Genomic DNA, 25,943 nt, shown 5'->3' with positions numbered 1-25,943 from the left:
GGATACGGCGCTTGAGGTAAGAGGTTATGGGGGATACGGCGCTTGAGGTAAGAGGCTATGGGGGATACGGCGCTTGAGGTAAGAGTCTATGGGGGATACGGCGCTTGAGGTAAGAGGCTATGGGGGATATGGCGCTTGAGGTTAAGAGGCTATGGGGGATATGGCGCTTGAGGTAAGAGGTTATGGGGGATATGGCGCTTGAGGTAAGAGGCTATGGGGGATACGGCGCTTGAGGTTAAGAGGCTATGGGGGATACGGCGCTTGAGGTTAAGAGGCTATGGGGGATATGGCGCTTGAGGCTGGTAAAGATCACTACTATTGTCCCTCTACAAATGAATGTCCACATGCCCATAAAGACTGCTGGGATCCAAGGGCTGCACACCAAGTACCAACGGTGACAAATGTGGTCCTCACGCCGCAGGCTGGGCTCCAAGGTTCAGATGTTGGAGTGTCGTGGTTTGAGCTCAGATCCAGCAAGAGGAGCTGCCATTGTATCCCTCGTCCCCAGGAGATGCACAGCATTTATTTCCAAAGAAGAACATCTGAGTTCTGTGGACAGAAGAAGAGGACCTGTCATACGGTGCAGAGAAGATTACAAGAAGATAAATGAATGATGTTGTTTCCGGAGCTGGAGGAAAGGAAGACTGGAGGGGTCAACTGGAGAAGCCAGATGCCGGCATTTATACTTTCTCACCCGCACTTCAAAAATGCCGGATGGCATCTAGTTGCTGCACCCAACACCTTCCCTTTTAGTGTTAAAGGGTCAGTCCGGGCAAAACTAGAATTTCAGGTTCGACACACTCCTAAAAATCTTGGGAGTCTCTGGCAAACAAGACCTGAGGAACTGCATGCCGGTATTAACAGCTTTCAGAGATTACACACGTCGTAAAAACAGAAAAAAAGATAAAAAATACACAAAATTGGCCTCCAAAAAACTATAAAAAATGAAATTATCAAAAATTCTGGAGGTTTCTGCGATCATCAGAGAGAAATGGGATCAGAACAAAGCAAGCAACAGTATGAAACATTGTTTTTTCTGATCACTTTTCTCACTGGCAAGTGCAGGAATCTCTGAATTATTGGTAAATTTGTTTCTGTTTTTTTGGGGATCTCAGGAGAGTTCCTTTCCCTGGGAGCATGCTGCCGCTGCCAGTACTACGTCAAGAGCAGTTTATCCCAGAGTGCTCTATGCTCCTACAACTCATTTCGGAAAAAAAAAAAAAAATTAAAATATAATTGTAAAATATACAGAAAATAATAATAAATAATATATTTTAATTTATATATATATATATATATATATATGTGTGTATACAGTGCAGGAAATGCGTATTCGCTCCCAGACTGATGCTGAATGTTCGCCCCTTACACAGAAATGATCGGTCTAACAATGGAATGTTCGCCCCTCACACAGAAACGATCGGTCTAACAATGGAATGTTCGCCCCTTACACAGAAACGATCGGTCTAACAATGGAATGTTCGCCCCTCACACAGAAATGATCGGTCTGAGAGACAGAGAGACAGAATACAACAACAAATTCAGCAGAAATGCGTCTAACAAATGATGACGGATCTGCATGTTCATGAGGGAAAGAAGGATTTGATCTCCTTCACAAAACATGACTTAGTACTTGGTGGCCAATCCCTTGTTGGCAATCACAGAGGTCAGACGTTTCCTGGAGTTGGCCCCCAGGTTCGCACACATCTCAGGAGGGATTTTGGCCCACTCCTCTTGGCAGATCCTCTCCAAGTCATTAAGGTTTGGTGGCTGATGTTTGGCAACTCGAACTTTCAGCTCCTCCACAGATTTTCAATCGGATGAAGGTCTGGAGACTGGCTAGGCCACTCCGGGACCTTAATGTGCTTCTTCTTGAGCCGCTCCTTTGTTGCCTTGGCCGTGTGTTTTGGGTCATTGTCATGCTGGAACACCCATCCACCACCCATTTTCAATGCCGTGGCTGAGGGAAGAAGGTCCCCATCCATCGTCCCTTTGATGCGGTGCAGTTGTCCTGTCCCCTTAGCAGAAAAACACCCCCCAAAGCAGAATGTTTCCACCACCATGTTTCACAGTTGGGATGGTGTTCTTGGGGTCATAGGCAGCATTCCTCCTCCTCTAAACACGGCGAGTTGAGTTGATGCCAAAGAGCTGGATTTTGGTCTCCTCTGACCACAACACTTCCCACCAGTCCTCCTCGGCATCATTCAGATGTTCAGTGGCAGACTTCAGACGGGCTGGACATGGGCTTTCTTGAGCAGAGGGACCGTGCGGGGGCACTGCAGGATTTCAGTCCTTGTCGGCGTAGTGTGTTACCAATTGTTCTCTTGGTGACTGTGGTCCCAGCTGCCTGGAGATCATTGACAAGATCCTCACGTGTAGTTCTGGGATGATTCCTCACTGTTCTCATGATCATTGACACTCCACGAGGTGAGATCTTGCATGGTGCACCAGACCTAGGGAGACTGACACTTGTTTTGTGTTTCTTCCATTTGTGAATGATTGCACCAACTGTTGTCACCTTCTCACCAAGCTGCTTGGCCATAGTTTGGTAGCCCAGTCCAGCCTTGTGTAGGTCTACCATCTTGTCCCTGACATCCTTGGACAGCTCTTTGGTCTTTGCCATGGTGGAGAGTTTGGAATCTGATGGTTTGATGGCTCCTGTGGACAGGTGTCTTTTATACAGGGAACACAATGAGATTAGCAGCACTCCCTTTAAGAGACTGCTTCTAATCTCAGCTTGTTACCTGTATGAGAGACACCTGGGAGCCAGAAATCCTGCTGAATGATAGGGGATCAAATCCTTCTTTCCCTCATGAACATGCAGATCCGTCATCATTTGTTAGACGCATTTCTGCTGAATTTGTTGTTGTATTCTGTCTCTCAGTGTTACACCGAACATTCCATTGTTAGACCGATCGTTTCTGTGTGAGGGGCGAACATTCCATTGTTAGACCGATCATTTCTGTGTGAGGGGCGAACATTCCATTGTTAGACCGATCATTTCTGTATGAGGGGCGACCATTCCATTGTTAGACCGATCATTTCTGTGTGAGGGGCGAACATTCCATTGTTAGACCGATCATTTCTGTGTGAGGGGCGAACATTCCATTGTTAGACCGATCATTTCTGTGTGAGGGGCCAACATTCAACATCAGCCGGGGATCAAATACGCATTTCCTTCACTGTGTGTGTGTGTGTGTGTGTGTGTGTGTGTATGTCTGTGTGTGTGTGTATACATACATACATACATACATACATACATACATACACACACACAGACATACACACACAGGGGCGGACAACTCATGGGGCCCCCGGGCAATAGGGGATCATGGGGCCCCGGTGTCCTTGCCCAAACTCAAAAAAACCTATGGAAAAAGGTAGCAGGGGCATCTCATGGGGTCCCTTACTGACCCCGGGCCCTGGGGCAGTGCCCGAGTTTCCAAATGGTCAGTCCACCCCTGTATACACACACACATACAAATACACACACACATATACATACATACATACACACATATACATACACATACATACACACATACACACACATGCACACACACCCATACATACATACATACATACATACATACACGCACACATACATACATACATACACGCACACATACATACATACACGCACACATACATACATACATACACGCACACATACATACATACATACACGCACACATACATACATACATACATACACGCACACATACATACATACACGCACACCCCAAGTGCGGTTTTCTCAGTGTGGTCTTACCCATGGAAGAATAGGAATCCATCAGCTGTAATATATGGGGAATGACGAGTTTTCCGGAGGCGTGTGAAGATGGTCTACCTTGCAGCAGATGGTCCTCTTCGGCGGCGCCGTCTTCCTCCTCCTCCTCCTCACCGGTCACAGGTGGCGTTTCTGTTGCCATGCCGCCATATTGGTTCACACTGGGAGCAGAACTCCTCCAGCCATAAAAAGCCAGAGAATGCACGCAGCAAAATACGGGATTCAGAATACCCTGAGAACACAAAGCCGGCCATTGTAACTTATCTCCTAACCACCAACACAGCCGGCACGTTGTAGGACAGCGAAAAACAAAGAAAATTGGATGTTAGTAATGAGAGACCTTCAGAGATCCAGGCTGAGGGTTCAGACATTTCCACATAGGACAGGATCTGACAGGATCTGACACCAAAAACCCAACGAGAAATAGAGCCGTCTTCACAGGACTCCTTGATGGGACTCCAAGGGCTCATCCACATAGGTGCAGCCATCCATAGGCATGGAGGAAGGACGGTCTTCACCTGCCCGGGACCACAGGGGGTCATGCAGGCAACTTGTTATATACTGACAGGCCGCCGGCTGCAAGAACCTGCGTGAGTGCGGATCACAATGCCGCCTGATTGGGTCCTGATCCGTGCGACAGACCGGTGTGGAGGTGTATTCTGGAAGTAGGCGGAGCTCCGTGCAGCCAGCAACCGGTCATTGGTTGCATCATGCCACCTGTGCATCCCGGACAGGTGAAGACAGTACAATGGTGTGAATGAGGCCTACATCTGAATTCTGGGGTAATAAATCCATCGGTCATGTGACGTCTGCCTGAATCTCAGAGCGATTTGCGGGATTCTTCCATATCTGTGCAGCGATCCAGTGTGAGACTTCCCGGAATAAAGACCGCTCACTGCTTCTCTCTTCTTCAGCAGAGAGACTGGTCCTGGCTCCGCCCCCTCCTGCAGTGGGTGGAGTCTTCTGGAACCCTGTCACAGTTCTGCTCCCCCTCCTTGTGCAGGACTGGTCTAGTCTCCGCCCCCTTCTGCAGTGGGTGGAGTATTCTGGAACCCTCCCACAGCTCAGCTCCCTCGCTTTGCGCAGGAGGACTGGTCTGGTCTCCGCCCCCTCCTGCAGTGGGTGGAGTCTTCTGGAACCCTCCCACAGCTCTGCTCCCTCTCCTTGTGCAGGACTGGTCTGGTCTCCGCCCCCCTCCTGCAGTGGGTGGAGTCTTCTGGAACCCTGCCATAGTTCTGCTCCCCCTCCTTGAGCAGGACTGATCTAATCTCCGCCCCCTCCTGCAGTGGGTGGAATCTTCTGGAACCCTCCCACAGCTCCGCTCCCTCGCTTTCCGCAGGAGGACTGGTCTGGTCTCCGCCCCCTCCTGCAGTGGGTGGAGTCTTCTGGAACCCTCCCACAGCTCTGCTCCCTCTCCTTGTGCAGGACTGGTCTGGTCTCCGCCCCCTCCTGCAGTGGGCGGAGTCTTCTGGAACCCTCCCACAGCTCTGCTCCCTCTCCTTGTGCAGGGGGATTGGTCCGATGATGTCACTGCTACTCTTACAAGGTAACATCTGGGTTTGTACAGGCATGTGGTGCACATGGAGTGGATTTCTATCCTTTGTGATTAGTATGGAGTATATATATATATACACACACGCTATATCCAGTACATCTCCGCGATGTATATACAGGACGCCATGTTTGATCCCATTAGAATGCTGCAAGTGCAGAAAAGTATCCGATGATCTGCGAAAAATCCAGAGAGCTCCTCACCTGCTGGCATTGCCAGTCTTTCCTCAGCTCTATAGCGTGGAGCCGTTCTGTAGTCCAGGGACGTGTTTTGTAGTCCAGCAGAGCCAGGGGCGGACTGACCATTCTGGCACTGCCCGAGGGCCCGGAGTCAGTAGGGGGCCCCATGAGATGCCCCTAGTACCTTTAATAGGCTTTTTTGGGTGTGGTTTGAGTGTGGGTGAGGACACAGGAGCCCCATAATCCCCTATTGCCTGGGGGCCCCATGAGTTCTCAGTCTGCCCCTGAGCAGAGCAGGACTCATCCCGGGGCTGACAACGCTGCCTCTGCTGCATTACAATTCCAGCAAGCGTTGTCAGCCCCGGGATGAGTCCTGCTCTGCTCAGGGGCAGACTGAGAACTCATGGGGCCCCCAGGCAATAGGGGATTATGGGGCTCACGAGAGTAGCGGGTATTTTTCTGTACTTGGGATAACACATGGGGGCTGTATGTATCGCAGAGATGTGCTGAGTGACAGGCTGGTTGTCCATCGATAGATCGACTTGTCTACAATCAGCTAGTCCATGCATGGATCGAAGATCGGCCAGTCCCTGCTGAACCAGACACATTTGGATCGATGTAAGGCCGGCTTCTGCTCTCATTCTATTAAACCCATGAGGGGACCCGCCACAGGCTCGGATCAGAGGACTACTCCTGTTTCCATTGGTTCTTACCGTAATGACAAAGAGCGTTCGTGCCGCGACTTGTATCTGCCGAGGGGCCTGCGAGGTCCCCAACGCCTCCACCAGAAGCAGCATGAAGTCACACAGGACATTCCCAAGCCAGCTGCAGGTAAAATATCATTCGATTAGCGTGGAAGGTACACAAAGGAATCTGGTTTTAGGGTCAGGATAGAGCTGGGGAGGGACAGCCCGGGGCCACTGTTGGCTGCAGGGGCTCGGGGCCACCATTAGGCAAACCATTGGGTGAAGGCTGAGAGCCATCGTTGGGGGAAGGCTCGGAGCCATCGTTGGGGGAAGGCCTGGAGCCACTGTTGGGTGAAGGCCTGAAGGCACCGTTGGGGAAAGGCCTGAAGGCACCGTTGGGGAAAGGCCTGAAGGCACCGTTGGGGAAAGGCCTGAAGGCACCGTTGGGGAAAGGCCTGAAGGCACCGTTGGGGAAAGGCCTGAAGGCACCGTTGGGGAAAGGCCTGAAGGCACCGTTGGGGAAAGGCCTGAAGCCACCGTTGGGGAAAGGCCTGAAGCCACCGTTGGGGAAAGGCCTGAAGCCACTGTTGGGTGAACCGTTGGGTGAAGGCTCAGAGCCACCTTTGGTTGAAGGCTCGGGGCCACCGTTAGGCCCAGAGCCACCATTGAGGTAAGGGTTGGGACCACCAATAGGTGAACCATTGGGTGAACACCATTGGGGGAAGGCCTGGAGCCACTGTGAAGGCTCAGAGCCACCGTTGGGGGAATGCTCAGAGCCACCGTTGGGCAAACCACTGTGTAAAGGCTTAGAGCCACTGTTGGGGAAGGCCTGGAGCCACCACTGGGCAAACCATCAGGTAAAGGCTCAGAGCCACTGTTGGGGGAAGGCTCAGAGCCACCATTGGGTGAACCATTGAGTGAAGGCTCAGAGACACCATTGGGGGGAAAGCCTGGAGCCACCATCTGTTGGGCAAACCATTAGGTGAAGGCCCAGATCCATCGTTGGGTGACCCATTGGGTGAAGTCTCAGAGCCATTGTTGGAGGAAGGCCCGAAGCCACCATTGGGCGAACCACTGGGTGTAGGCTCAGAGCCACCAATTGGGGGAAGGCCTGGAGTCACTGTTAGGCGAACCTTTGGGTGAAAGATCAGAGCCATTGTTGGAGGAAGGCCCGAAGCCACCATTGGGCGAACCACTGGGTGTAGGCTCAGAGCCACCATTGGGGGAAGGCCTGGAGTCACTGTTAGGCGAACCTTTGGGTGAAAGATCAGAGCCATTGTTGGAGGAAGGCCCGAAGCCACCATTGGGCGTAGGCTCAGAACCACCATTTGGGGAAGGCCTGGAGTCACTGTTGGGCGAACCTTTGGGTGAAGTCTCAGAGCCATTGTTGGGGGAAGGCTCGGGGGCCACCATTAAGAGAAGGTTTAATGTCTTCAACCTTCAGGAGCCATTTGAAGTCCATTACAACAAACACCTTAATTATACCTCCCTTCCCCCAACCTCCACCAAAAGCATCATTACCCCAAAATCTACTTCTTCCCATCAAGTCTCACTGTAGATGAACAAATCATTTTTTGTGAATCTGTTACCTGGAGATCCCGCCAGCAACAGCATTTACTATTGGAGGCCGACAACGCTCAGCCTCTGCCTCCCAGTGAGCAGCACCGTTGTCAGCCCGCCATGTGCGCTCCTTCAGCTGGCTGTGGGGCTGCAGATCAGCTCATGCATTCTCATTCGCCATGGCGAGAAACAGTGGGGCTAGACGGGCTCTACAGGGAGTATTGGACTTACCAGGCTATGAAGGCCCCATAAACCCCCACAAGGCGTCTACACAGGTTGTGCTTCCTGAAGCGCTCACTGCTGGTATATATCCCACAATGCATCTTCAGGACGGCGGGCACTGCGGGGGACATGGAGGACGAATAATCAGCTCATATCTACAGAAGGGCGGTCATTACAACCCTTCCCATGAAATGCCCCGCGCTCCTCCAGTCATAGAACATGCTACCACAGTATAGACCCATGGACTCAAAGCAGGCCACACCCACCAGAATAAACCCCACCCATTACCATCAAAACCATACTCCCCTCCAGGTGATCTGTGCCTAGGGTAGGTCGAACGTGGGGGGGGGGGGGGGGCACACGGTCCGTGTGATTTATGATTTATGGACAGACAGACGGTCCGTGTGATTCAGGGACGGACAGACGGTCCGTGTGATTCAGGGACGGACAGACGGTCCGTGTGATTCAGGGACGGACAGACGGTCCGTGTGATTCAGGGACGGACAAACGGTCCGTGTGATTTATGAAAGGACAGACGGTCCGTGTGATTCAGGGACGGACAGGAGGTCCGTGTGATTCAGGGACGGACAGGCGGTCCGTGTGATTCAGGGACGGACAGGCGGTCCGTGTGATTCAGGGACGGACAGGCGGTCCGTGTGATTCAGGGACGGACAGGCGGTCCGTGTGATTCAGGGACGGACAGACGGTCCGTGTGATTCAGGGACGGACAGACGGTCCGTGTGATTCAGGGACGGACAGACGGTCCGTGTGATTCAGGGACGGACAGACGGTCCGTGTGATTCAGGGACGGACAGACGGTCCGTGTGATTTATGAAAGGACAGGCGGTCCGTGTGATTTAGGGACGGACAGACGGTCCGTGTGATTCAGGGACGGACAGGCGGTCCGTGTGATTCAGGGACGGACAGACGGTCCGTGTGATTCAGGGACGGACAGACGGTCCGTGTGATTCAGGGACGGACAGACGGTCCGTGTGATTTATGAAAGGACAGGCGGTCCGTGTGATTTAGGGACGGACAGGCGGTCCGTGTGATTCAGGGACGGACAGACTGTCCGTGTGATTCAGGGACGGACGGACGGGGGCCTGCACTCACACCGGGACGGGGGCCTGCACTCACACCGGGACGGGGGCCTGCACTCACACCGGGACGGGGGCCTGCACTCACACCGGGACGGGGGCCTGCACTCACACCGGGACGGGGGCCTGCACTCACACCGGGACGGGGGCCTGCACTCACACCGGGACGGGGGCCGCACTCACACCGGGACGGGGGCCGCACTCCACATCTGCTCCATTACAGAGGAGCTCTCTTACCGCTCACCACGGCTCTTCTCAGCAGGACGGGGCTCCCGAGGAGCGCAAGGAGCAGAGGGATGTACAGGGCCACATCATGGAACAGCACAAGGCCTTGTGTAGAGTCACACCTGGGAACACGAGACAGGCTCAGTACACATCTCACAGAGGCACAGCTCATCAATATATAATACAGCTCATCAATACATACCACAGCTCATCAATACATCCCACAGCTCATCAATACATGCCACAGCTCATCAATATATAATACAGCTCATCAATACATACCACAGCTCATCAATATATAATACAGCTCATCAATACATACCACAGCTCATCAATACATACCACAGCTCATCAATATATGCCACAGCTCATCAATATATAATACAGCTCATCAATATAGAATACAGCTCAGCAATACATCCCACAGCTCATCAATATATAATACAGCTCAGCAATACATCCCACAGCTCATCAATATATAATACAGCTCAGCAATACATCCCACAGCTCATCAATATATAATACAGCTCAGCAATACATCCCACAGCTCATCAATATATAATACAGCTCAGCAATACATACCACAGCTCATCAATACATAATACAGCTCATCAATACATAATATAGCACATCAATACATGCCACAGCTCATCAATATATACCACAGCTCATCAATATATAATACAGCTCATCAATACATACCACAGCTCATCAATATATGCCACAGCTCATCAATATATGCCACAGCTCATCAATATATAATACAGCTCATCAATATATACCACAGCTCATCAATATAGCTCATCAATATATAATACAGCTCATCAATATATAATACAGCTCATCAATATATAATACAGCTCATCAATACATACCACAGCTCATCAATATATAATACAGCTCATCAATACATACCACAGCTCATCAATATATAATACAGCTCATCAATACATACCACAGCTCATCAATATATAATACAGCTCATCAATACATACCACAGCTCATCAATACATACCACAGCTCATCAATACATACCACAGCTCATCAATACATCCCACAGCTCATCAATATATAATACAGCTCATCAATATATAATACAGCTCATCAATATATAATACAGCTCATCAATACATACCACAGCTCATCAATATATGCCACAGCTCATCAATATATAATACAGCTCATCAATACATCCCACAGCTCATCAATATATAATACAGCTCATCAATATATAATACAGCTCATCAATACATAGAACATACAAATGGGACAGGTGACAATAGGGAGATGGGTTAATTAGCAGCACGCAGACAGGAGGAGAGAGCAGAGTGAGAGCGAGGACCTGCTTCACCTTTCACCTCACAGTCACAGGCTGGGGGCGGGTCCAGGATGACCTGGGCTCAGAGGATGTGGATTGAACAATGGCGGCCATCAGACTGAGGACATCTAGTGGCAGAAAAGAATGTTGCAGGGGAATACCTCTGGATTGAAGGTGATTATTGCAGCAAACGTCCAGCGAGTCATTTGTTCCGTGACTCCGGAGGCGGTTCCGTTGGAGTTTCCCTGCTTCTCAGAGGCTGCCAGGACATGCTAGGAGAGCCCCGCCCCCCGGCCTGAGCCGCTCCATCGGGATGGATGGATGGGGCTGCTGAGAGCTGAGCGGATATGGGCTCACGTTCCACAACTAATCACATACAAAGTCCCAGTCATGTCTCCTGCCAGATCCGGCACATCGCACAGATTCCTCCTCCTTTACAGATATTACAGAAGACAGACACGGGGTTGTGTGTGTTCAGCAGGCGCAGATTGCACTGTCTGTTATATGGAGAAGTGGGGGAGGGGGCACACCCGACATTTCATCTCAGGCATTAATACTGACACTGACCCCCAATATGGAGGGAGGAGACACAATACCGCCACTGACCCCCCAATATGGAGGGAGGGGACACAATACCGCCACTGACCCCCAATATGGAGGGAGGGGACCTAATACCGCCACTGACCCCCAATGTGGAGGGAGGGGACATAATACCGCCACTGACCCCCAATGTGGAGGGAGGGGACATAATACCACCACTGACCCCCAATAGGGAGGGGACACAATACCGCCACTGACCCATAATACCGCCACTGACCCCCAATAGGGAGGGGACACAATACCGCCACTGACCCCCAATAGGGAGGGGACACAATACCGCCACTGACCCCCAATAGGGAGGGAGGGGACATAATACCACCACTGACCCCCAATAGGGAGGGGACACAATACCGCCACTGACCCCCAATAGGGAGGGAGGGGACACAATACCGCCACTGACCCCCAATAGGGAGGGAGGGGACACAATACCGCCACTGACCCCCAATATGGAGGGAGGGGACACAATACCGCCACTGACCCCCAATAGGGAGAGAGGGGACATAATACCGCCACTGACCCCCAATAGGGAGGGAGGGGACACAATACCGCCACTGACCCCCAATATGGAGGGAGGGGACACAATACCGCCACTGACCCCCAATAGGGAGAGAGGGGACATAATACTGCCACTGACACCAAAGCTGGGGGTTATTATTGCCTCCACTGACACCAATGTTGGGGGTTATTATTGCCTCCACTGACACCAATGTTTGGGGTTAAGGCATCCACTGACACCAATGCTGGGGGTTATTATTGCCTTCACTGACACCAATGTTGGGGGTTATTATTGCATCCACTGACACCAATGCTGGGGGTTATTATTGCATCCACTGACACCAATGCTGGGGGTTATTATTGCATCCACTGACACCAATGCTGGGGGTTATTATTGCATCCACTGACACCAATGCTGGGGGTTATTATTGCCTCCACTGACACCAATGTTGGGGGTTATTATTGCGTCCACTGATACCAATGCTGGGGGTTATTATTGCCTCCACTGACACCAATGTTGGGGGTTATTATTGCGTCCACTGATACCAATGTTGGGGGTTATTATTGCGTCCACTGATACCAATGCTGGGGGTTATTGCGTCCACTGACACCACTGATACACACATGCCGCCAAAAGGCTGAACTTAGATTTCCAGGTCGCTTCAACAGCTGAAACATCCACACAGGAGCGTTCACTCCGGAGACGAGGACGATCCAGAAATCACGGAGAGTTCACACCGCAGTCCCATACATTGTACAGAGAACGAAGGCAGTAACCTGGAGGGGGCGCTGCGTCCGCACATCACAGAGACACCTGAGCCCCATCTTCTCATACAATGTACATTTGGCCATACGTTGTATCGATCTTCCCTGCGTTCTCCGGGATCGATTCCCCGCATTCCTCATCATTCTATTCCTATACTGCCCCCTACTGACCAAGGAGATGTGACTGCCTCCATCTGACACTCCATGTCACCCACCCACGAGATATACATTCACCTCCCGCTTGTCTTACCAATGATAGTTAGAGGCTCCGACTGACATTTTCTACCACCAACTGCCATTCTTTATGTACGAAATCCGAGTCAGGGCGGAGACGTCATACAGAGCGCACAGAGATCCCCCCTCGTGTCCACAACACTTTTGATCACTTGAACAAACAGTCTATAGTGTGTTTTCTACAGAAAATATTTTATTTTTTGGGGGGGGGGGGGGGGACATGTGACGCACCACAAAAATACAGCTTACTACCAGGGGCAGACTGACCATTTGGAAACTCAGGCACTGCCCAAGGGCCCAGGGTCAGTAGGGGACCCCATGAGATGCCCCTGGTACCTTTTTCACAGACTTTTTTTAAGTTTGGGCAAGGACACAGGGGCCCCATGATCCCCTATTGCCCGGGGGCCCCCATGAGTTGTCAGTCTGCCCCTGCTTACTATACTGAAAATCTCTGACTCTGCACCCCTTTTATATTACCAGTCAGAGTAGAGCTGAACGTTTGCCCCCATTTTGGGGTGGTGGTGGTGGGGGGCGGTTTATAAACCCTTTAAAAGGTTGTTTGCCATCTGTGTCCCCATTGGGGAGATTTCCCTTCACCTCCTGTCTCATAGCCAAAACAGGAAGTGGAAGGAAATCCCTCCAGAGTGCAAGAATCCCAGAACTAGTGTCCCCATTGGAAGATTCCTGTTCTGGGGACAACCCAAAGTCCATAATAGAGAGGGGGAATCTCCCTATTGGAGGCACTAAACACCTGACAGGGGTGTCTAATCCCTCCCCACTCCACCCCTTTACTTCTACTTTCAGCACACCGGACAACTTCTGGGAGGGAACGAGGGACACCTATTACCAAAAGTACGTAGGCATAAGACACACCCCCTTAAAGATCAGAGACCTATGCTTTAAATCAGGGGTCTCCAAACTATGGCCCCCCAGCTGTTGAAGTACTACAAGTCCCATCATGCCTCTGTGAGTCTTGCCTGTGGCTATCAGAGTCTTGAAGGCCTCATGGGACTTGCAGTTCCTCAACACCTGGAAGACCATAATTTGGAGACCCCTGTTCTAGACCATGGAGCCTGTCTTCTCCTTTGTCCATCTTCTAGACCATGGAGCCTGTCTTCTCCTTTGTCCATCTTCTAGACCATGGTGTCTGTCTTCTCCTTTGTCCATCTTCTAGACCATGGAGCCTGTCTTCTCCTTTGTCCATCTTCTAGACCATGGAGCCTGTCTTCTCCTTTGTCCATCTTCTAGACCATGGTGTCTGTCTTCTCCTTTGTCCATCTTCTAGACCATGGAGCCTGTCTTCTCCTTTGTCCATCTTCTAGACCATGGAGCCTGTCTTCTCCTTTGTCCATCTTCTAGACCATGGTGTCTGTCTTCTCCTTTGTCCATCTTCTAGACCATGGAGCCTGTCTTCTCCTTTGTCCATCTCTTAGACCACGGGGTCTGTCCATCTCATAGACCACGGGGTCTGTCCATCTCATAGACCACGGGGTCTGTCCATCTCATAGACCACGGGGTCTGTCCATCTCATAGACCACGGGGTCTGTCCATCTCATAGACCATGGGGTCTGTCTTCTCCTTTGTCCATCTCATAGATCATGGCGTCTGTCTTCTCCTTTGTCCATCTTCTACTCCTTTGTCCATCTTCTAGAGTAGACCATGGCGTCTGTCTTCTCCTTTGTCCATCTTCTAGACCATGGCGTCTGTCTTCTCCTTTGTCCATCTTCTAGACCATGGCGTCTGTCTTCTCCTTTGTCCATCTTCTAGACCATGGCGTCTGTCTTCTACTTTGTCCATCTTCTAGTCTATGGCATCTGTCTTCTCAGTCTATCGCTGAGAAACGCTTTTTGAAAGATAAAAAATGTGTTTTATAGATCAGACCAAACGAAGGACAAATAAGGACAGAGGGACTTTGTTCAACAGCAGGGACAGTTCCTCAAAATCAGGTAGCTATGCTTTAAGTCTGGGGTCTTCAAACTATGGCCTTCAAGCTTTTGAGGTACTACAAGTCCCATCATGCCTGTGAGCCTTGCCTGTGGCTATCAGAGTCTTGAAGGCCTCATGGGACTTGCAGTTCAACACCTGGAAGACCATAGTTTGGAGACCCCTGTTATTCTCAGATTCACAAGAAGGGAGAATGTCACCGGCATGCCGAGGATCCCCAGTATGGGTCCAAAAGGTTTAATGATCAGATAGTTACAGCAAGGCAACGCTTTGGAGTCTCGCAAAACCCCTTCATCAGCCATGTGACCCCCGCAGGACCCCTTCATCAGGCATGTGACCCCCGCAGGACCCCTTCATCAGCCATGTGACCCCTGCAGGACCCCTTCATCAGGCATGTGACCCCAGCAGGAACCCTTCATCAGGCATGTGTCCACAAGAACACGCATGTTAGTACAGTATTGCCGTCTATAGAAAGAACTTTCAATTTGGTGCCTTCATAAAAAAGCAATACATATTAATGACTAGAGCAGCCTTCCCCGACCTTCCTACCATGGAGGAACCCTTGAAATAACTTTCAGGGTTCAGAGAACCCCCCACTAAAAGGACTAACTCTACAACTCACAATTCAGAACCCCCTTAGCTTCAAAGATCCATAGTGTCAGTGGGAACCTGAGTGGCTAAAATGGCTCATTGCTCTGGGAACCCCTACAAACTCTGGAGGAACTCCATGGAACCATTGGCTGAGAAGGGCTGCTCTAGAGATCCTACTTACCTTTGTTCAGATGGGATCATCATGAGGAGGCCATGGAGGACCATGAGGCTAGAAGCTCCCCAACACAAGAACGTCAACAGTCTTCCAAACCTGAGCAGAGAAGACACAACAACATCTACACATAATGGGGACACGGGACATAGAACAACATTCCGGTCAGATCTGAACACATGACAATAACTTCAACATTTCTTTCTAGGCAAGCTGGAGGACACGCATGATATAGGAGTGTGGTGGTGGAACCTCTTCCATCCATGTTCCCCTCCTTGGACATAAGTTGTATAAAACAGGGAGCTGCCCAAAGATTTGATGGAATTGTCCACATTACAGCTGTTGAGGGGTGAGGGATTACATTGTCATTGGGGTGGAGGAACTCCGGACTCGTACATCAGATATTACATAGTCGTTGTGGTGGAGGAGCTCCGGACTCGTACATCAGATATTACATAGTCGTTGTGGTGGAGGAACTCCGGACTCGTACATCAGATATTACATAGTCGTTGTGGTGGAGGAGCTCCGGACTCGTACATCAGATATTACATAGTCGTTGTGGTGGAGGAACTCCGGACTCGTACATCAGATATTACATTGTCATTGGGGTGGAGGAGCTCCGGACTCATACATCAGATATTACACTGTCATTGGGGTGGAGGAGCTCCGGACTCGTACATCAGATATTACACTGTCATTGGGGTGGAGGAGCTCCAGACTCGTACATCAGTTATTACACTGTCATTGGGGTGGAGGAGCTCCGGACTCGTACATCAGATATTACATTGTCATTGGGGTGGAGGAACTCCGGACTCGTACATCTATCAGATATTACATTGTGGTTGTGGTGGAGGCGCTCCGGACTCGTACAACAGTTATTATATTGTCATTGGGGTGGAGGAGCTCCGGACTAGTACATCTATCAGGCATTACATTGTCATTGGGGTGGAGGAGCTCCGGACTCGCACATCAGATATTACATTGTCATTGGGGTGGAGGAGCTCCGGACTCGTACAGATATTGCATTCTCATTCGGGTGGAGGAGCTCCGGACTCGTACATCAGATATTACATTGTCATTGGGATGGAGGAGCTCCGGACTCGTACATCAGATATTACATTGTCATTGGGGTGGAGGAGCTCCGGACTCGTACATCAGATACTTCATTGTCATTGGGGTGGAGGAGCTCCGGACACGTACATCAGATACTACATTGTCATTGGGGTGGAGGAGCTCCGGACTCGTACATCAGATATTACATTGTCATTGGTGTGGAGGAGCTCCGGACTCGTACATCAGATATTACATTGTCATTGGGGTGGAGTAGCTCCGGACTGGTAAAGATATTACATTGTCATTGGGGTGGAGGAGCTCCATACTCGTACATCAGATATTACATTGTCATTGGGGTGGAGGAGCTCCGGACTCGTACATCAGATATTACATTGTCATTGGGGTGGAGGAGCTCCGGACTCGTACATCAGATATTACATTGTCGTCATTGGGGTGGAGAAGCTCCGGACTCGTACATCAGATATTACATTGTCATTGGGGTGGAGTAGCTCCGGACTCGTATATCGGATATTACATTGTCATTGGGGTGGAGGAGCTCCGCACTCGTATATCGGATATTACATTGTCATTGGGGTGGAAGAGCTCCGGACTCATACATCAGATATTCCATTGTCATTGGGGTGGTGGAGCTCCGGACTTGTACATCAGATATTACATTGTCATTGGGGTGGAGGAGCTCCGGACTGGTACATCAGATATTACATTGACATTGGGGTGGAGGAGCTCCGGAATCTTACATCAGATATTACATTGTCATTGGGGTGGAGGAGCTCCGGACTCGTATATAGGATATTACATTGACATTGGGGTGGTGGAGCTCCGGACTTGTACATCAGATATTACATTGTCATTGGGGTGGAGGAGCTCCGGACTGGTACATCAGATATTACATTGACATTGGGGTGGAGGAGCTCCGGAATCTTACATCAGATATTACATTGTCATTGGGGTGGAGTAGCTCCGGACTCGTATATCGGATATTACATTGTCATTGGGGTGGAGGAGCTCCGCACTCGTATATCGGATATTACATTGTCATTGGGGTGGAGGAGCTCCGGACTCGAACATCAGATATTCCATTGTCATTGGGGTGGAGGAGCTCCGGACTCGTACTTTAGATATTACATTGTCATTGGGGTGGAGGAGCTCCGGACTCGTACATCAGATATTACATTGACATTGGGGTGGTGGAGCTCCGGACTGGTACATCAGATATTACATTGTCATTGGGGTGGAGGAGCTCCGGAATCTTACATCAGATATTACATTGTCATTGGGGTGGAGGAGCTCCGGACTCGTACATCAGATATTACATTGTCATTGGGGTGGAGGAGCTCCGGACTCGTACATCAGATTACATTGTCATTGGGTGGAGGAGCTCCGGACTCGTACAGATATTACATTGTCATTGGGTGGAGGAGCTCCGGAATCATTCATCTATCAGATATTACATTGTCATTGGGGTGGAGGAGCTCCGGACTGGTACAGATATTACATTGACATTGGGGTGGAGGAGCTCCGGACTCGTACATCAGATATTACATTTATTTGGGGGGGGGGGGGGGGAGGAGCTCCGGAATCGTACATCTATCAGATATTACATTGTCATTGGGGTGGAGGAGCTCCGGACTCGTACATCAGATATTCCATTTTCAATGGGGTGAAGGAGCTCCGGAATCGTACATCAGATATTACATTGACATTGGGGTGGAGGAGATCCGGACTCGTACATCTGATATTTCATTGTCATTGGGGTGGAGGAGCTCCGGACTCGTACAGATATTACATTGTCATTGGAGTGGAGGAGCTCCGGACTCGTACATCAGATATTGTCATTTGGGTGGAGGAGCTCCAGACTCGTACATCAGATATTACATTGACATTGGGATGGAGGAGCTCTGGACTCGTACATCTATCAGATATTACATTGTTATTGGGGTGGAGGAGATCCGGAATAGTACATCTGATATTACATTGTCATTGGGGTGGAGGAGCTCCAGAATCGTACATAAGATATTACATTGTCATTGTGGTGGAGGAGCTCCGGACTCGTACATCAGATATTACATTGTCATTGGGGTGGAGGAGCTCCGGACTTGTACTTCAGATACTACATTGTTATTGGGGTGGAGGAGATCCGGAATAGTACATCTGATATTTCATTGTCATTGGGGTGGAGGAGCTCCAGTATCGTACATCAGATATTACATTGACATTGGGGTGGAGGAGCTCCGGACTCGTACATCATATATTACATTGTCATTGGGTTGGAGGAGCTCCGGAATCGTACATCTATCAGATATTACATTGTCATTGGAGTGGAGGAGCTCCGGACTCGTACATCAGATATTGTCATTGGGGTGGAGGAGCTCCGGACTCGTACATCAGATATTACATTGTCATTGTGATGGAGGAGCTCCGGACTCGTACATCTATCAGATATTACATTGTCATTGGGGTGGAGGAGCTCCGGACTCGTACATCAGATATTACATTGTCATTGGGAAGGAGGAGCTCCGGACTCGTACATCAGATATTACATTGTCATTGGGGTGGAGGAGCTCCGGACTCGTACATCAGATATTACATTGTCATTGGGGTGGAGGAGCTCCGGAATCGTACATCAGATATTACATTGTCATTGGGGTGGAGGAGCTCCAGAATCGTACATCAGATATTACATTGTCATTGGGGTGGAGGAGCTCCGGACTGGTACATCTATCAGATATTACATTGTTATTGGGGTGGAGGAGCTCCAGACTCGTACATCTGATATTACATTGTCATTGGGGTGGAGGAGCTCCAGAATCGTACATAAGATATTACATTGTCATTGGGGTTGAGGAGCTCCAGAATCGTACATCAGATATTACATTGTCATTGGGAAGGAGGAGCTCTGGACTTGTAAATCAGATATTACATTGTCATTGGGGTGGAGGAGCTCCGGACTCGTACATCAGATATCACATTGTCATTGGGGTGGAGGAGCTCCGGACTCGTACATCTGATATTACATTGTCATTGGGGTGGAGGAGCTCCGGACTCGTGCATTATCAGATATTATATTGTCATTGGGGTGGAGGAGCTCCGGACTCGTACATAAGATATTACATTGTCATTGGCGTGGAGGAGCTCCGGACTCGTACATCAAATATTATATTGTCATTGGGGTGGAGGAGCTCCAGGCTCGTACATCAGGTATTACATTGTCATTGGGTGGAGGAGCTCCGGACTCACACATCTGTCAGATATTACATTGTCATTGGGGTGGAGGAGCTCCTGACTTGTACAGATATTACATTGTCATTGGGGTGGAGGAGCTCCGGACTAGTATAGATATTACATTGTCATTGAGGTGGAGGAGCTCCGGACTCGTGCATCAGATATTACATTGACATTGGGGTGGAGGAGCTCCGGACTCGTGCATCAGATATTACATTGTCATTGGGGTGGAGGAGCTCCGGAATCTTACATCAGATATTACATTGTCATTGGGGTGGAGGAGCTCCGGAATCGTACATCTATCAGATATTACATTGTCATTGGGTTGGAGGAGCTCCGGACTCGTACATCAGATATTACACTGTCATTGGGGTGGAGGAGCTCCGGACTCGTACATCAGATATTACATTGTCATTGGGGTGGAGAAGCTCCGGAATCGTGCATCAGATATTACATTGCCATTGGGGTGGAGGAGCTCCGGAATCGTGCATCAGATATTACATTGTCATTGGGGTGGAGGAGCTCCGGACTCGTACATCAGATATTACATTGTTATTGGGGTGGAGGAGCTCCGGACTCGTAAATCAGATATTACATGGTTGTTGGGGTGGAGGAGCTCCGGACTCGTAAATCAGATATTACATTGTTATTGGGGTGGAGGAGCTCCGGACTCGTACATCAGATATTACATTGTCATTGGGGTGGAGGAGCTCCGGACTCGTACATCTGATATTACATTGTCATTGGGGTGGAGGAGCTCCGGACTCGTACATCAGATATTACATTGTCGTCATTGGGGTGGAGAAGCTCCGGACTCGTACATCAGATATTACATTGTCATTGGGGTGGAGTAGCTCCGGACTCGTATAAGGATATTACATTGTCATTGGGGTGGAGGAGCTCCGCACTCGTATATCGGATATTACATTGTCATTGGGGTGGAGGAGCTCCGGACTCATACATCAGATATTCCATTGTCATTGGGGTGGAGGAACTCCGGACTCGTACATCAGATATTACATTGTCATTGGGGTGGAGGAGCTCCGGACTCGTACATCAGATATTACATTGACATTGGGGTGGTGGAGCTCCGGACTGGTACATCAGATATTACATTGTCATTGGGGTGGAGGAGCTCCGGACTGGTACATCAGATATTACATTGACATTGGGGTGGAGGAGCTCCGGACTCGTACATCAGATATTACATTGTCATTGGGGTGGAGGAGCTCCGGAATCTTACATCAGATATTACATTGTCATTGGGGTGGAGTAGCTCCGGACTCGTATATCGGATATTACATTGTCATTGGGGTGGAGGAGCTCCGCACTCGTATATCGGATATTACATTGTCATTGGGGTGGAGGAGCTCCAGACTCGAACATCAGATATTCCATTGTCATTGGGGTGGAGGAGCTCCGGACTCGTACTTTAGATATTACATTGTCATTGGGGTGGAGGAGCTCCGGACTCGTACATCAGATATTACATTGACATTGGGGTGGTGGAGCTCCGGACTGGTACATCAGATATTACATTGACATTGGGGTGGAGGAGCTCCGGACTCGTACATCAGATATTACATTGTCATTGGGGTGGAGGAGCTCCGGAATCTTACATCAGATATTACATTGTCATTGGGGTGGAGGAGCTCCGGACTCGTACATCAGATATTACATTGTCATTGGGGTGGAGGAGCTCCGGACTCGTACATCAGATTACATTGTCATTGGGTGGAGGAGCTCCGGACTCGTACAGATATTACATTGTCATTGGGTGGAGGAGCTCCGGAATCATTCATCTATCAGATATTACATTGTCATTGGGGTGGAGGAGCTCCGGACTGGTACAGATATTACATTGACATTGGGGTGGAGGAGCTCCGGACTCGTACATCAGATATTACATTTATTTGGGGGGGGGGGGGGGGAGGAGCTCCGGAATCGTACATCTATCAGATATTACATTGTCATTGGGGTGGAGGAGCTCCGGACTCGTACATCAGATATTCCATTTTCAATGGGGTGAAGGAGCTCCGGAATCGTACATCAGATATTACATTGACATTGGGGTGGAGGAGATCCGGACTCGTACATCTGATATTTCATTGTCATTGGGGTGGAGGAGCTCCGGACTCGTACAGATATTACATTGTCATTGGGGTGGAGGAGCTCCGGACTCGTACAGATATTACATTGTCATTGGAGTGGAGGAGCTCCGGACTCGTACATCAGATATTGTCATTTGGGTGGAGGAGCTCCAGACTCGTACATCAGATATTACATTGACATTGGGATGGAGGAGCGCTGGACTCGTACATCTATCAGATATTACATTGTTATTGGGGTGGAGGAGATCCGGAATAGTACATCTGATATTACATTGTCATTGGGGTGGAGGAGCTCCAGAATCGTACATAAGATATTACATTGTCATTGGGGTGGAGGAGCTCCAGAATCGTACATCAGATATTACATTGTCATTGTGGTGGAGGAGCTCCGGACTCGTACATCAGATATTACATTGTCATTGTGGTGGAGGAGCTCCGGACTTGTACTTCAGATACTACATTGTTATTGGGGTGGAGGAGATCCGGAATAGTACATCTGATATTTCATTGTCATTGGGGTGGAGGAGCTCCAGTATCGTACATCAGATATTACATTGACATTGGGGTGGAGGAGCTCCGGACTCGTACATCATATATTACATTGTCATTGGGTTGGAGGAGCTCCGGAATCGTACATCTATCAGATATTACATTGTCATTGGAGTGGAGGAGCTCCGGACTCGTACATCAGATATTGTCATTGGGGTGGAGGAGCTCCGGACTCGTACATCAGATATTACATTGTCATTGTGATGGAGGAGCTCCGGACTCGTACATCTATCAGATATTACATTGTCATTGGGGTGGAGGAGCTCCGGACTCGTACATCAGATATTACATTGTCATTGGGAAGGAGGAGCTCCGGACTCGTACATCAGATATTACATTGTCATTGGGGTGGAGGAGCTCCGGACTCGTACATCAGATATTACATTGTCATTGGGGTGGAGGAGCTCCGGAATCGTACATCAGATATTACATTGTCATTGGGGTGGAGGAGCTCCAGAATCGTACATCAGATATTACATTGTCATTGGGGTGGAGGAGCTCCGGACTGGTACATCTATCAGATATTACATTGTTATTGGGGTGGAGGAGCTCCGGACTCGTACATCAGATATTACATTGTCATTGGGGTGGAGGAGCTCCAGAATCGTACATAAGATATTACATTGTCATTGGGGTTGAGGAGCTCCAGAATCGTACATCAGATATTACATTGTCATTGGGAAGGAGGAGCTCTGGACTTGTAAATCAGATATTACATTGTCATTGGGGTGGAGGAGCTCCGGACTCGTACATCAGATATCACATTGTCATTGGGGTGGAGGAGCTCCGGACTCGTACATCTGATATTACATTGTCATTGGGGTGGAGGAGCTCCGGACTCGTGCATTATCAGATATTATATTGTCATTGGGGTGGAGGAGCTCCGGACTCGTACATAAGATATTACATTGTCATTGGGGTGGAGGAGCTCCAGGCTCGTACATCAGGTATTACATTGTCATTGGGTGGAGGAGCTCCGGACTCACACATCTGTCAGATATTACATTGTCATTGGGGTGGAGTAGCTCCTGACTTGTACAGATATTACATTGTCATTGGGGTGGAGGAGCTCCGGACTAGTATAGATATTACATTGTCATTGAGGTGGAGGAGCTCCGGACTCGTGCATCAGATATTACATTGACATTGGGGTGGAGGAGCTCCGGACTCGTGCATCAGATATTACATTGTCATTGGGGTGGAGGAGCTCCGGAATCTTACATCAGATATTACATTGTCATTGGGGTGGAGGAGCTCCGGAATCGTACATCTATCAGATATTACATTGTCATTGGGTTGGAGGAGCTCCGGACTCGTACATCAGATATTACACTGTCATTGGGGTGGAGGAGCTCCGGAATCGTGCATCAGATATTACATTGCCATTGGGGTGGAGGAGCTCCGGAATCGTGCATCAGATATTACATTGTCATTGGGGTGGAGGAGCTCCGGACTCGTACATCAGATATTACATTGTTATTGGGGTGGAGGAGCTCCGGACTCGTAAATCAGATATTACATTGTTATTGGGGTGGAGGAGCTCCGGACTCGTACATCAGATATTACATTGTCATTGGGGTGGAGGAGCTCCGGACTCGTACATCTGATATTACATTGTCATTGGGGTGGAGGAGCTCCGGACTCGTACATCAGATATTACATTGTCGTCATTGGGGTGGAGAAGCTCCGGACTCGTACATCAGATATTACATTGTCATTGGGGTGGAGTAGCTCCGGACTCGTATATCGGATATTACATTGTCATTGGGGTGGAGGAGCTCCGCACTCGTATATCGGATATTACATTGTCATTGGGGTGGAGGAGCTCCGGACTCATACATCAGATATTCCATTGTCATTGGGGTGGAGGAACTCCGGACTCGTACATCAGATATTACATTGTCATTGGGGTGGAGGAGCTCCGGACTCGTACATCAGATATTACATTGACATTGGGGTGGTGGAGCTCCGGACTGGTACATCAGATATTACATTGTCATTGGGGTGGAGGAGCTCCGGACTGGTACATCAGATATTACATTGACATTGGGGTGGAGGAGCTCCGGACTCGTACATCAGATATTACATTGTCATTGGGGTGGAGGAGCTCCAGAATCGTACATCAGATATTACATTGTCATTGGGAAGGAGGAGCTCTGGACTTGTAAATCAGATATTACATTGTCATTGGGGTGGAGGAGCTCCGGACTCGTACATCAGATATTACATTGTCACTGGGGTGGAGGAGCTCCGGAATCGTACTGATATTACATTGTCATTGGGGTGGAGGAGCTCCGGACTCGTACATCAGATATCACATTGTCATTGGGGTGGAGGAGCTCCGGACTCGTACATCTGATATTACATTGTCATTGGGGTGGAGGAGCTCCGGACTCGTGCATTATCAGATATTATATTGTCATTGGGGTGGAGGAGCTCCGGACTCGTACATAAGATATTACATTGTCATTGGGGTGGAGGAGCTCCAGGCTCGTACATCAGGTATTACATTGTCATTGGGTGGAGGAGCTCCGGACTCACACATCTGTCAGATATTACATTGTCATTGGGGTGGAGTAGCTCCTGACTTGTACAGATATTACATTGTCATTGGGGTGGAGGAGCTCCGGACTAGTATAGATATTACATTGTCATTGAGGTGGAGGAGCTCCGGACTCGTGCATCAGATATTACATTGACATTGGGGTGGAGGAGCTCCGGACTCGTGCATCAGATATTACATTGTCATTGGGGTGGAGGAGCTCCGGAATCTTACATCAGATATTACATTGTCATTGGGGTGGAGGAGCTCCGGAATCGTACATCTATCAGATATTACATTGTCATTGGGTTGGAGGAGCTCCGGACTCGTACATCAGATATTACACTGTCATTGGGGTGGAGGAGCTCCGGAATCGTGCATCAGATATTACATTGCCATTGGGGTGGAGGAGCTCCGGAATCGTGCATCAGATATTACATTGTCATTGGGGTGGAGGAGCTCCGGACTCGTACATCAGATATTACATTGTTATTGGGGTGGAGGAGCTCCGGACTCGTAAATCAGATATTACATTGTTATTGGGGTGGAGGAGCTCCGGACTCGTACATCAGATATTACATTGTCATTGGGGTGGAGGAGCTCCGGACTCGTACATCTGATATTACATTGTCATTGGGGTGGAGGAGCTCCGGACTCGTACATCAGATATTACATTGTCGTCATTGGGGTGGAGAAGCTCCGGACTCGTACATCAGATATTACATTGTCATTGGGGTGGAGTAGCTCCGGACTCGTATATCGGATATTACATTGTCATTGGGGTGGAGGAGCTCCGCACTCGTATATCGGATATTACATTGTCATTGGGGTGGAGGAGCTCCGGACTCATACATCAGATATTCCATTGTCATTGGGGTGGAGGAACTCCGGACTCGTACATCAGATATTACATTGTCATTGGGGTGGAGGAGCTCCGGACTCGTACATCAGATATTACATTGACATTGGGGTGGTGGAGCTCCGGACTGGTACATCAGATATTACATTGTCATTG

At 49.4% G+C, this 25,943-nt stretch overlaps 1 protein-coding gene across 1 annotated transcript in view; it reads right to left on the bottom strand.

The window, feature by feature from the left end:
- Window positions 1-436: 436 nt before the first annotated feature.
- Window positions 437-25,943, bottom strand: part of LOC149436983 (G protein-coupled receptor 143-like) — a 41,066-nt gene continuing 15,559 nt past the window's right edge. Inside the window, exons 4-9 of the mRNA XM_089661215.1 lie at window positions 15,440-15,529; window positions 9,324-9,433; window positions 7,999-8,107; window positions 6,235-6,346; window positions 3,773-4,022; window positions 437-549 (exon numbers count right to left, since the gene is read on the bottom strand). Coding sequence (XP_089517341.1) covers window positions 437-549; window positions 3,773-4,022; window positions 6,235-6,346; window positions 7,999-8,107; window positions 9,324-9,433; window positions 15,440-15,529 — 784 coding nt within the window. The remainder of the gene's footprint in view (window positions 550-3,772; window positions 4,023-6,234; window positions 6,347-7,998; window positions 8,108-9,323; window positions 9,434-15,439; window positions 15,530-25,943) is intronic.

Source organism: Staurois parvus, unplaced genomic scaffold (genome assembly GCF_062004578.1).
Source record: "Staurois parvus isolate SC_StPar_1 unplaced genomic scaffold, SC_StPar_1.0 ptg001327l, whole genome shotgun sequence".
NCBI lineage: Eukaryota > Metazoa > Chordata > Amphibia > Anura > Ranidae > Staurois > Staurois parvus.
The sequence above is the reverse complement of the archived record's forward strand: the minus strand, read 5'-3'. Positions and strand labels throughout refer to the sequence as shown.